The 14,197-nt window shown below is 39.2% G+C and overlaps 1 protein-coding gene across 3 annotated transcripts in view; it reads left to right on the forward strand.

The window, feature by feature from the left end:
- The window catches only part of RPGRIP1L (RPGRIP1 like), a 433,499-nt gene that overhangs the window by 37,028 nt on the left and 382,274 nt on the right, over positions 1–14,197 (forward strand). For all 3 annotated transcript variants that reach the window (XM_089689846.1, XM_089689845.1, XM_089689847.1), the window contains exon 4: positions 12,082–12,371. In XM_089689846.1, the coding sequence (XP_089545972.1) occupies positions 12,082–12,371 (290 nt within the window). The remainder of the gene's footprint in view (positions 1–12,081; positions 12,372–14,197) is intronic.

Genomic DNA, 14,197 nt, shown 5'->3' on the forward strand with positions numbered 1-14,197 from the left:
CACCTCCTTTGGAACCTGCTTGTTACGAACTCCTGTTACAAGATATCCATGGAATGCGACATATATTTATGGAATAAATCTCCTCTCATAGGGTGCCACTCCTCTATCTTCCTGTCTCCATGCGGTTCTCCATATACAAAAAAGATCCTGACATGGTGCTTTATCGTTTTAAAAAAGCTTGCCTTTTATTTGCTTTCAGGTATGACACTCACATGTATTCGGATAGTGGTAGTACAAATGTGATCTCAGACTGCCGCTAACTGCCGGAGCTGTGCGCTCGTGGTCCGGCTAACGGACTGACTCCCTCCGAGTGACGTTCACAGTCCCACCCCTACGCGTTACGCCACTGGTCACGTGGCTTCATCAGGGGGATTTGATTGGTCGGTCACTCGTGTATTGCCGGCTTATAAAGCACGGCTCTGCCATTTTGTTGACTATCTAATGGGGGCAGCCATTTTCCTAGAGACAAATGTATTGCTTCTTAAGATTTTAGCAACACTGTAATCATCCCGGAGGGGTACATAGCATCACAGCCTCGTAGTCAGCTCAGATTATCCTATTTTTATCACACATCATGAGTATATCTCTTTATAAAATATGCAAAAATAGGCAAATTATGAAACATATAAAATTAAATTACAAATTACAAGAATACATTAATTTAATCCATAATACAATTAAAAAATAAAAATTAAAAAATAAAAATAAAGAAATATAAAAAATGAATAATAAATTCCAAAATATTATAAAAATGTTAAAAAGTATATATAATAATTTGAAAAATGCACTGGTCCATATGCCAACACACATGTATATATAAATGCGCCTGTAATATGCACTATGGGGAATTGGTATAATAGGGTGTCTGCACAGTGAGACCAAATACACCACACCCTATCCCACTGCTGTGTACATATATACATGTATATATATCATTAGTGAATCCAGCGCGCCTTCCCCAATCTATATATCACTGATAAAACATGATAAATCAAAATCTTTATTCAATCCTCCTGGTACTAAACTTCCTAACTCATAAATCCAAAATGATTCTTTTTTACTTATTTCACGTACTAGATTATCCCCTCTCCAGTGTGAAAAATGTTTAGTGATACCCCAAAATTCAATTTTATCTGTATCTTGATTGTGGTGCGTTTTGAAATGTACTGATAGGTGATGGTATTTAAATCCTATCTCTATATTATGTACGTGTTCCTGCATGCGTTCTTTCAGACTTCTCTTTGTACGACCTATATATAGATAATTGCAGGGACATTTTAAGGCATACACTACACCTGTACTGTCACAAGAAATAAATTGATCTATTTTATATTGTTTACCGTTCCTTGGATTTGTAAATGACTCTCTATGTCTTGGATTTGAATGTGTTTTCCTACAACTGTAGCACCGACCACATTTATAAAACCCAGTTCCACTAAAGAAATTTAGAGTGCTTTTCGGAGTTTGGGGGGGTTCTAACACATTTTTGACTAATCGGTCACGAATATTTGGTGCTCTTTTTTATTTCACGTTTTTCACATTGGTAGTTATGTGTTAGAGGTTTGCGATCCAACATTAAGATTGTTTATATTTATTTTTTCTCCTGGCTCGCAAGATTTCTTTTAAATATTCGAGACCTATGGGTGTATGCCATCCGGTCCAGGTGCTTTATTCACCTTTATTCTGTCTAAATATTTCTGGATTGTATCATTTGTGATCCAATGTGGATCACCTGGAGCTGTGTCAATACCATGCCCATTATGGACAAGAGCTCCACTATGCTCCTTTGTATACACAGAGCTGAAGAGGGTATTTAATAAATGTCCGTTCTCTTTGTCCCCAGTCACCCACTCTAGATTATTTTGTAAAGGGCCTACATGCTCGGACCTGACCATTTTACAGTTAATATATTTGCAAAAGATAGCAGGACAAACCCCCAAAAATTCTTCAATCTGTTGTTCGTTTTCACTGCTACCCAGATGTTCTTTTATATGAACCTTAGCTCTGCATGGTTTGAGATTACCAGGTCCAGCAGAGCATCATTCCTAGTTTGGGCCTCTATGAACCATACAAGTTTCCATGTACCTACAGGTAAGCTTTATTTTAGGCTTACCTACAGGTACAAATGAGCAAGCGGTATTTGCTAACGCTTTAAGGTGGCCCTTTTGGTTTTTCTGGATATTAGATTGGCAAAGGATCCCCTGCTGGCTAGAGACTGTTGCACATCTAGCTTTTTAAGGACTGCAACCTCAAGGTATTTATCTTTAGGACTAAATTCACTGTATAGGGAGCCCTTTAAGCCTACTGGGGACTCTGATCTTAGGTTCATCACCCTCAAGAAGATCTTCCTTCCTTTCCTCAAAGGGCTGCAAGAAGTTGTGCTATTCGCTATCTGCAGTTCCCCTCAAAATTAGAAGGGAGAACTATTTTTAGCTTTTTAGATGTCAGAAGATGTTTATTGAAATATTTGTAAGTCACTAGGAGTTTCAGATCTCCTCCACCTTCTAGTCTTACATAGTGGTCCCAACAAAGGATAGATTAGGAATGCTGTAATTTCAGCATATATCAGTTCAGGTCAGTTACCACCTGTTCCGATTAGAGCTTGCTCCAAAAATTTCCGTGTCCATGTCATTATCAGAGAGGGAAGGTGCTTTGTGAGAATAAATCTTTAAGGCTGTGGTTTTGGTCCTCAAGCCATGCTTTCGTGTGCCACTACCAAGTGGAAATGTTGTCCAGCCAGGCCTTGTCCTGGAAGGTGTTTTAGGCAGTGGTACCCTCCCAAGGTATGATTACTCGTTAAAGTGACACTAAAGCTTTTTTTTTTTTCTTTCTAAAATAACAAACATGCCTATACTTACTTGCTCTGTGCAGTGATTTTGCACAGAGCAGCCCCTGTCCACTTCTTTTCGGGTCCCCTCCGGCACTTCTGGCTCCTCCTCCTCTAGTAGTGCCCCAGGGAAAGCCTCTTGCCCTGGGGACACCTCTGTGTGCTCGTCCTCGAGCTGCTACTCTATGCGTCCATAAAACACAGAGCCGTGGCTCGGCCTAGCCGTGTGTGGGTTTTTTTGTTTGGTTTTATTTTGTGTTCTCATTCTCGAATTTCATTTTAACAACCAGAAATTCACCTTGACCCTGTCTGTACATCTAGGAGTAGATACACCATTATTTGAGAAACTGTTTTGTGTTTAAAAAAAAAATTAAATAAACACATGAAGATATTGTTGTTTCAGTCTTTGTATTGTTTGCAGATCTAGGAGTTTCCAGTTTGATTTTCAGTTGTGATCTGTATTTACCAGGCTCTCACTATAATATAGCTGAGACACAGGATTTTGTATTGGTTTCTTCAGCTTATTTTGCATAGCACATTATAAAACAGTTGGATATGTAGGTATAACAACAATATGCAGCTAAGCTCCTCCATTACTTTCTTTATGCTGGGGAGGCTTAGCTCCATTTATTGGTTTGGGACCACATGAAATCTGTTCTTCATTTTTTATAATCTACATTTACACTTCACACAAAAGGTGGAAATGCCCAAAATCCTTCTAACACCCCTGTTTATAAGCAAGTTCTTTGCGGTCCACCACATATCCTAAAATAAAAGCCCTAGCTCTTTGTGTCCGTATAACACCGTTCCATCCAGCAACACACAGCTTGTCATGCAAGGCTAGGCATGTACTAACAATGAAACGTCCACTACATATGGACCAAATATGGTTTATATATTTCTTTCTCTTTCCCTATTTTACCACACTTAAATGATAAGCCTTAGGAAACTGTTATTTGTCAGTGCTATAAAGCAGATTGCTTCCCAGTGTTTTCAATTATCTTCAAAGGGTCCTTTCACAGGCAGTAATAGTTCTATCAAAGTCTGCAAAGTATTATTTCATTCCCATACTCCCATTTTGCTGACTTTCACATTCCTTTTCATCTTTGTGTTAATTGGAGAAAAGGAGTGGTCCTAGTTACATATGCCAGCTGCAGTATTTTTCAAATATGGCCACAAAATGTTCTATGCTTACCTATACATAACCTGCTGTTGTGAAGAAAATAGAGCACAGTGTTGTCAGGACGTTAGTTTTACAGATTTCAAAAATGTCAGAAACATTGCTAGAGTCTTCATTTGTATAACCCTGCTTTGCATAGAACTAATGTGATTAAATACATTTTAAAACAGTACACTACATGCTGTTGTTTTGTTTGCTTTTTACACTTGAATATAAAATACTGATACCTTTTCGTATCTATAATATTAAAAACAAAAAATGTCATGCATTTTCTCTTACCCTGGTGTTGTCATCTAAGGACAGGAAGTATGTAAGGACAACATAAAACCTCCCCCTCTCCCTTACAATTTGATGGGGGTCATAGTTCGCAGAGGTAAAATAGACAGAAATTATAACAATACTTTAAATGATTACAGAGCGTACAGAACACATAGGACAGCAGTGAATTTCTGGCATGATCAACAGTCTTTTTTTTTTTTTTTTTAATTGAACAGAATAAACCAATAACACAGCGCTTCCAGTGGCTAATTTAATGAACCAAACCACAAAAAAGAAAAGTTCAATGTTGGGGGTTTACACTTTCAGTGAAAACTGTACTTTTATGTATATACTGCAATAATTGCTAATTTTAATCATAATGCACACATTTATTTATTTATGTTCATTTAGACATATGAGTATTGGAAAACTAGTGTTATTGTCTAAGCAATAATATTTGCATTTTATGAGCCTATCACGGTGGTAAAATTACCCCTAAGGCCTTGTTCACACCTGAACATCGCTATTCTTGCACATTTTCCATATATTCCAATAATTCTTATTGAACAATTTTTCAAAATAACAGATAGAACAAGTAAACAATAGTCGTGTCACAAAAAGTAGATTTTGACACAACACAAAAGAACATGGTTTATCGGACATAAGACACGCAACAGGGGACCAGGGTTATCTACCAGAGTAGATATTGGATAACCCAAATAGAAAAGTCCACATCATTTATAGATTGTAAGCTCCAAGGAACAGGGCCCTCCTAACCCTCTTGTATTGAACTGTATTGTTGCTATATTGTCTCCTGGTATATTGTAAAGCACTGAGCAAACTGTTGGCGCTATATAAATCCTGTATAATAATAATAATTTATCCAATCATATATAGAAGCCGGACAGAGTGGTGGGGTAAGAGAGTAGGGAGGGAAGCCAGGAAAGAAACAATGAAGGGGGGAGATAGGGGATATAGTGGAAGGGATAGAACCACTGTTCGTGGAACTGAGATTACCCACAGAGTCAGTGTCATTTGAGGCATGACAAATGTTGTAGAACACATAGGGATTAGGCATAACCAACCCCAGAGGACAGAAAAAAGGGAATGATAAAGAATAAAGGTAAGGGGATAGAAAAAGAGGGACAAGCTGGGACACATTAAGGCTTGAAAATATGGGGGCGGATGCCGAAGATGGCGGACTTGGTCTGCCACAGTGCTACTGTCCCCAGCTCCTCCACAGCAATTGGCCTTGTGTGCGACCCACAACATAGCCGAGGAAGTGTTATTTAGCTGAAAATATTCCTGAATTGACGTAGCTACGTCCTGACGAGAGTCGGGGTCTGTGAGCACAGAATCATTCAAACACCAGGGGTAAGGGGTGTCCTTTAGGCCTATAAAAGTTACTGACAGTGATACAATACTATGATCAGATGAATCCCAGCATCTGTGGAGTTGGCCAAGATAATCGGAGAGCAATTAATGTAATCCAGTCTAGTATAGGAATCATGAGGGTGGTAATAAAAAGTATAGTCCCTAGCCCCAACATTATGCGCCCTCCAAGAATCAATCAATTGGTACGAATATAGGCATTTCGTGAGGGATTTCGGGAAAGCTGGGGAGAGGGATGAAGAGGTGCTCCTATCTATAAACCGACCACCCACCAACATATGGGAGGACAGATATTTGTCAAGAATGCTGAAAAAATTGGAAAAAAAGGTCACCTGAGCTGAATTCGGGGGAAAGACATTAGCTATTGTAAGTTCACGTCCTAAGAGGGTGCCCTTGATCTTAATGAACAGATTCTCTGGATCTCAGTAGATCTGCTGAGCTTCTAAAGGGAAAGAATTATGGAGGAAGATTGCCACCCCCTTTCTTTTAGAAGAGTGTACCGTGTAGAAAGCCTGTTTATATGATTTATGAAAAAATGTAGGGTGTTTATCTACTGCGAAATGAGTTTCCTGCAATAAAAGAATCTTCGCTCCTAGCCATTTGTACTGAAGGAATGCCGTCTTGCGTTTATTTGGTGAATTAAAACCCTGGACCAATGGTCATATCTTAACGCTGCCTTATGTACATTTTGGTTCTCCAGCACTTTCCTCAACTCAAATCTTAGAGCAAATCTTATACTCAAATTTTAGAGCAAAAGTCTGGACCCCGAGAATAACTTCAGACCCTTTTCCCATAACATTAACATAGAGAAGAGAAGGTGGGAGATGGAGATCCAAAATCAGATCACCCCCCCCCCCCTTGCCAACGGGATTTAATGGTGCCGTACCCCTTGATAAGACATTGAAGATACCATCCCTAACTGAAAAAATAATGGGGTTTTAAAGGCACCATACCACAAAAATACAATTACAAACTATATAGTAAATACAACTTTATTAATAAAATTCAAACCACTGTTGTGATAATAAAATAATAGAAAAAAAAAAATTAGCGCATAGGGCATTATTCTTAAAAAGCTTGTAAGATTGGTAACAAGCACAATAGATATACATTAGTACAAAATAAAGCTTCAGATAGCCTGAAGATCATAATTAGCGTAACTATCATAATTGGTACAAGAGAATGCTTTACTATTGTTCTCCATAACTGGCATAGTTATTGCAAGTAGATGCTTGACTTTTATTCTCCAATGTGTTTTGCGGGATGCAGCCCGCTTCTTCCGGGGGAAAAAAGTACAAAAACTCTGAACTTATACAAAATAGACCAAAAATTGAAAACAAACATATACCATATTGAAGTCATAATAATGAATCTAACACGTTCAATTGGACATTTATCCAAAATGCCATCAAAGACTTTGCAGGAGGCCAGTGGAAAAGAGCATGAGCATACAGTCCAAACCAAGATAAGAGGAATCTCTCTCTTACAGAGTATCAATGTCCGTCAATTAAACACAGATTATGAGTCCGCAACAGGAGACTGTAAAATCATCAAAGAAATCAAATGTTTAGAGTGTCCCAGGGAATTACAAACTACACCCCACACTAATGATATATAAAGACCCCATAAACAGGGAACTACAATACAAGAAAGACAAAATGTCTACTATGTCCCTAGTGAGACCTCAAATTAACTATTACAAAGTTTACTGCAATTTGTTCTACTCTCCTCAACAAAAAGAGAGAGGGAAGACATACAAAATAAATCCATTAATAATTGCTAATTGGATGCATGCAAGGTCAGAGTGCTTTTGTAGTTGATCAGGCGGCTCCCAACAGTCAAAATCCCTCTGGCAAAAAGGGAAACAATCCCTGTATAGCAGTAATGATGCTCCCAAACCGTTCTGGAAACACAGCAGAATTAGTGCTGCCGATTCAACCCAAAGAAGCAGCCAAAGAGGTGCAGTCTCCATTGTATATGCCTTAAATAGCAGACTAAACTGCCAAAACATTGGTGTTTCCGCCCTATGGTGTATGTGCGACGTCATCAACGTAAATGCATGGCGTCATGACGCCCGGTGTCACCAGCTAACGTCCCATCAAGTCGGATGTCACATGATCGTGGCCATTTTAAAGAAGTCATTGTATGAAGACATTGGAGATCAAATACCACTCCGCTATCACTGGGATACACCAGAAAGAAAACAAATAAGCCGCCAGACCAAAGCGCACACATAAAGCAAGTCCAGCATTCACACACACATCCAAAGAGGGAATTGTTATACGGATATATGCTCATGATTGCAAGCACCTTCCTCAAAGTCAAAATTGATCATCATCAGATCTAAACAGTGCATTGAAGTAACCACAAACATAAAGGTTATACATAGGTATTGGTAAAAATATGGCAAAGTGAGCGCTCTAAAATAGCAGCTGTACACTAAAAGGTAACTACAATAAACCTGCAAATGACAGTAAAAAATAGAAAGTGCAGCGCTGATAAATAGTCATAAAATATATGAATATGAGTTCATCCAAGGTAGGTGAAAAGTTCATATAACGTAAATAAATGATCCTCTTTGTAGCCGATTTCAAACAAGCTTGTGACTGGAACTAACAGTAAAATTGCGCACTCACCGGAAGCGCATAGGTAATGTGCATATAAATATAACCACCAAGGATCTCTTAGGTAGGCGGGATGTGTCAGGTACTGTATATGGTGAGCTTCCTTCTATGGATTGGTCATCAAGTCTTGGGATATTAAGGAAATCTGCTAGGTCCAGTGGTCCCCTTTAGTATGGATGGGTGCTCAGCCTGGATACAGGGCTCCCTTCCTCTGGATATTCAATTTGATGGCGGTCATCTGAAAGTTTAATAGCTCCATAGAGAAGCCATAAAACAGGTGCCCATAGTGTAGTAATTCAAAACATTTTAATCCAGTAAATAAAAAAAATACAGGGTAGTAATGCAAAGTAATTGCAGAGTTAAGCAGCACTGACCCTATTAAAGATGGCCACCGGGCTACCACATGGCTCTGGCGGCGATGACGTCACGCTATGTCGGTTGCTTCTTAGGCCTTTCGTGCATAGCACATCATCAGAGGGGAGGCCAACAAATTTTGTCAGTAGTTCTACACATAATAAAAATGATAGTTTGCAACCACATTTTATTTTGAACAAAAGGAAAAAAAAAATGGTAGGTACATACTGAGCTGTGAAAGTAAACCATATCAAATGCAGTTAATGGTGTTTGTAGCTATTTTCCTATGGCATGGCATGATATGTCTATAAATGATGCTGCATAATAATCAAGACCAGAGACGAATGCATGGGGGGTAACATAATTTGTCAAAGCTTCCTTTTTGCAGTCATTGATGTCAATCAAAGGGATGGAGGTGGGTTAAAGTAGGGTAAGTTAACAATTTGTCAAAAATGTAAAAGTTTGTGTGACCCCCTCATAAATAACAGTGGGAAAAATTGACCTTTACCCAACAAGAGGAAATGAGGAGAACATTGCATGACAACCATCCCTCCTGATATCATATTCTTTACTTTGAGTGTTTCTCTGGATTCTTTATTGGAGCTTTCTCTGCTTTTTCAACACCAAGCCTCTCCCACTTTCCACCTGACGATTTATGTAGCAATCGTGCACACACAGCCGGACGCGGCCCTCCATTTTGTTAAGAATTCTCCATGTTGTCCCATCATCCCCCCTCCCTCTCTGTTCATCCACAGTGACATGTGGCCAGTGTGTTGGCCGAGGTCATAGGCAGCCAAAGCACAGCAGGAAGCCCCGAGCTATAAACCCCCCCCCCCCCCCCCCAGGGAGCTGGGTGCCTGGCTATCTAAGAAACTGTGCAATCTGGCATATCGTAAAAGTATAACCCAAGCCTTTCCCTGAGTTCAAAGACATTCCAGAGGAGTAAAACACTAGATACCACATTCAAAATCCATTTTTCTCCTATGTCTCATATCTTGGAATATGAGAGACTTACAGAAAAACCAGGCATAGCTTCAGATTGGTCACGATAAGACAAACCGTCTGATATGTCACACTCCTTGGCTGGCATACATAGAAAAGCAGAAAAGTATATCTCTTGAATCATTCAAGTGTATATTTCATGTCTCATATCTAACCATGCCGCAGATGTGTCTGCATATTAATCTACCCGCGGGTGGGATGTTAAATGTACCTAGGAAAAGTTATGGGCCAAAATATAAGCTATGAGAGATTCTGTTTGTAACTTAGGTCTCCACCTACACTTCCCTCCCCAAATAAGGCAATTGGTTCTTTGTTGTAAGGAGACACCCTGCTGAAATTGTAGAAAAAGGGCTGTTATGCTTAGAGTTGGGTATGTGAGAGAAGAGCAGAGTCTCCTGCGTTTAACATCGAAACTAGCAGTAGACAAGAAATCCTTTTGACTTGTTACACTTGAAGATGCTTAACCCAAGGCTTTTTGGCAAGTACTTAACCCTCTGAATTCCTTTCTGTTATCTCTTTCCTGTGCTATTGTTCTCTGTATATATATATATATATATATATATATATATATATATATATATATATATATATATATATATTGGTTACATCTTTTTTCTGTAAATATTTTTATTGCACCCTTTTGACCTTTTTGTAATAAATCTTTCTTTCTGAAAGTGTTGAACTGTTTCTAAAGCTCTTTAATGCAACTTACGAATTCCTGCCGCTGAAGAGCGCTACTATGTGTGTTTTAACCCTCTGTATAACCTGCCTGCAGTGACAGTGGTATACAGACAATTATTTCAACCATCATAGTGTTATTGCTGATATTGCCGAGTTTCCTCTTTCTCTGTGCAAAAAGGAGGTGGTGGCAGTGTGAAGGGTTAATTGCGTAATTAACCTGACCCAGTAACAATCGCGCTCACGCTGCCGGTACATCGATTTGTGGTCAAGTGAGCTGGAAAATTGTTGTGCAGGGTGCAGCTGGGCGTGGCATTGTTACGCACATGACATCGCGGTTTTAGATTGGCTAGTCCTTCGGTCACGAGTTTGGTGAGAAGGGCAGGGGTCTAACGCCATGATCAGCACAATTTACACTTCTTGGATTTGGCCGGCTTGTTATTATACTTTAAAACAGCAAAAGGATCATGGCTATAGGACACATTGAAAATATTTTCAAATTATGAAGAAGCCATAATTCAAAGGTGCAGGTACACATGATAAGTCCCTTCTGAACTCTGAAGGTTGCAGAGCTATATGGTTTGTCAGCATGAAAAAGATTCACATTCAACATGTCAATTTTTTAAATTAACTTAAAATGAACAAATTTCCGCCAAGTTTATTATGTGAACCATTTATGTATTTTAATTGTCTCTTCTAAAGGGTTAAAGTTGAACTCCAGCCTTACTTTCATTCGTGCACAGTTGTACAGTCTTCTCCCCTGTACTGAATGTTCTTACTCTAATTTCACTATACACTGATCTCACATTGTGCATTGGAAGTTGCACCAAGTCAGATAAAGCCTGCTTCATTTCCTGCCAGGAAGACATTCAAAATAATTTTGCTTTTTCTTCCCTGACCATGGTCAGTTCCTTTCTTTCATTTGACTTGGTTATATTGATCACATGTGGGTTTTACCAAGGGTGGTATGCATGCAAATGTAGGCTGCCTAGAAATGCCCACTTTGCCAGACAGACATCCACTCCACCCATCATAAATATTTACATATATCCTCCCAGGAGCCAGTCCACTGCTTGCATTAGATTAGGATTAAGTGCTTTTGTAGAGGTGTACCGTTACCAGGAAGTATGAAAAGCACTCTGCAGGCCCCTTGCACCAGCCATAATCACTCCGCATTTCATAGAAAAGCACAGATACTCCGTGATGACAACTGGGACTAATATAAGGTATGTAATGAAAACAAATGTTTTATTTAAAAATGTTGTTTGCATGATGATGAGCCAAGTCCTGAGATATTTATAAAAAAAATATAGTTTAAGGTTTTATTGGTATCCTGACCCCTCTACGGGCCAGGGATAGATTGCTAGCATTACAGCATTGATTCAAGAGCAGCTTTGCAAAGATATGGGTAATCTACCTACCTCAACTACTGTACATAATAATGGCATGTATTGAACTAGTTAAAGAGAATGCAATATACCACTTTATTTTAGGTAAATGCATCTGCCATCAATCTGCTATCAATACATAACTCTCTTCTAACAAAAAAAAAATGAACAGGAGTGATTTAACCCTTTTATTCCCAGATTAACGTTTCCATTATATGTTTATTAAAACAAAACGCCTTTGCTTGATTATATGAATTCATTTACTTGTGTTATTTGTTTATAGTCCATTATACCTAGGGAATATATTTCTCTGAAAATAGCATATTCTTTTTATTGTTTGGAATTGTAAGACCTAGATTGCCACTATTCTTGTTTTAGGATGGCTACCAAGTTAATACGACTGGTACAGGACAAAAAGAAAGCAGAACAAGGGACTGGAGTTTCAAGAAGATCTGGAAAAGATGTGGAGCTTGAAGAGATGATTGAACAACTGCAGGAGAATGTGCGAGAGCTGGAGAAACAGAAAGAGTCTTTACATAATCGATTAATAGCTGCTAAGCAGCAACTGCAAACTCAAGGACACCGACATGCCCCATACAACTATATACAGTCTCGTATTAATTCTGGCCTTCGAAAAGTTACTGAAGATGTATTATTGCAACGCAGAGGTATGTGTGTAATTTAGTGGAATTAAATGTGGTAGTATTATTTTGAAGCTGAACTCCAGGAACCTTAGAAATTTCCCTCTTGCAGTGGGGCTGCACCTGCATTGCAAGGGTTAACTGCTTGTTTAGGTCTAGGGGGCATATAAAAGTAGATTTTCCTGCTGAGTCCTCTATGTCTCTAGACCAGTCTCCGCAGTGTCTTCTGTCCATGCTCCAGGGGTCTAAGTTCTTGACGTCAAGTTCTGCATTGGATGTGACGATGCTGAGGGACTGTCCACCCTTCACAAATAAGGGTGTGCTTTCTGCCAGGGGAGCAGAGGATCAAGTAGAAGATCACCCTTAGATACCCCCCTAGAATAAACAAGAAGTTAACCCTTATGTGTGCAGCCCCATTACAAGGCAGAATTTTCAGATTCCCCACAGTTGGGATTCAAAGCTGAACTCCAGGATTTCAAACAATCTTTAGAATGTTCTGGCACTGTTCATTTACAGAAGCCTTTGTAGTCTGTGAATGGGTTTTCTTAAGCTGGCCATATACGGTTCGAATCTCAGCCGGTTCAGCAGGACCGGCCTGAGACTCGAGCCATGTATGGGCAAGCTGAATGTACCCAAGTTGATTGATCAATCTACTTGGGCACAATGAGCTTGTCGGATTTTACATGTGGATCATTGTCGCAAGAGACCATGTTTGAAAAGTTGGCTGAAAAGTTTCAATGCGAACTAAGCAAGACCGCTAACACTTTAACGCAGGAAATAGCTCTATTTAGCATTTGTATTGACAGACTGGAACCTAAACTTGATAAGCTCAGTCTGGCTTATAATGAAGGAACATGAGTCCCTTGCTGAATTGTTCCATGCTCAGATAGAGGACTTGAATAACTGCAACAGGTGTAATTATCTGAGAGTCTGAAGGGTTCCAAACACAGCAACTGATCTTTCTCAGGCAGTAACCAAGCTGTTTCACTTTTTGTTGCCAGAGACACCGCTGTTTGCCTTTTGCTTGTGATAGGTTCCATAGTGCGCTTAGACCAAAATCCTTGCCAGAGAAACTTCCATGTGCCATTGTTAAGAAAGAGCTTTTACGGGCCTGTAGAAACACCCAGAGCATTGAGCTGGATGACGTTCAGATACAGCTCTATATTTATAATTTGCCTATCACCCTGGATAAGAGATGTAACATAAAATAAATCACTTCCTTCTTTTTTCGGCTCACATTTAGTAAAAATAGGTGTACCCATTTAAACTGATGATTCCTCACAACGGCATCACCTACACTGTTCCCAATGTGTCCAAAGGACAGGAAGTTTTCGTGGAGCTAGGCCTGTATTCCAATTCTATTGTGAGAGCACCATTGATCCGCTGCCCTTCTCTGATCTGGAAATCCCCCCGTCCTATAGCCAAGACCATAGGAACATGGGACAAGAAATGAGAGACCTGGCCACATGAGTCCTTTTTTCATTATGTTACTAGGACGGTTAAATGTTAAATATGTCTAACTCACTGCTGCACGGGTCACTTATTTTATTAGTTTAGTAGCTTATGTCTACTTGTTGCTTCATTATGTCCCCTTTCTCTGTCTTAGGCAGGTGTATAGTGCATTCCTAAAGTATTCGCCTTTTTTTCAATTTTGTTATGTTGCAGCCTGATATTTCAGTTGTTTAAATTACTTTTTTATTTCTCATTAATCTACACTCAGTACACCATATTGACAAAGTGAAAACTATTTTAGAAATGTTTGCAAATGTAAGAAAAAGAAACTGATATATAATTTGGCAGAAGTATTCAGACCCTTTGCAACACTTGAAATTTAGCTCAGGTGGCTCCGATTT

This window comes from Staurois parvus, unplaced genomic scaffold (assembly GCF_062004578.1).
Source record: "Staurois parvus isolate SC_StPar_1 unplaced genomic scaffold, SC_StPar_1.0 ptg000499l, whole genome shotgun sequence".
NCBI lineage: Eukaryota > Metazoa > Chordata > Amphibia > Anura > Ranidae > Staurois > Staurois parvus.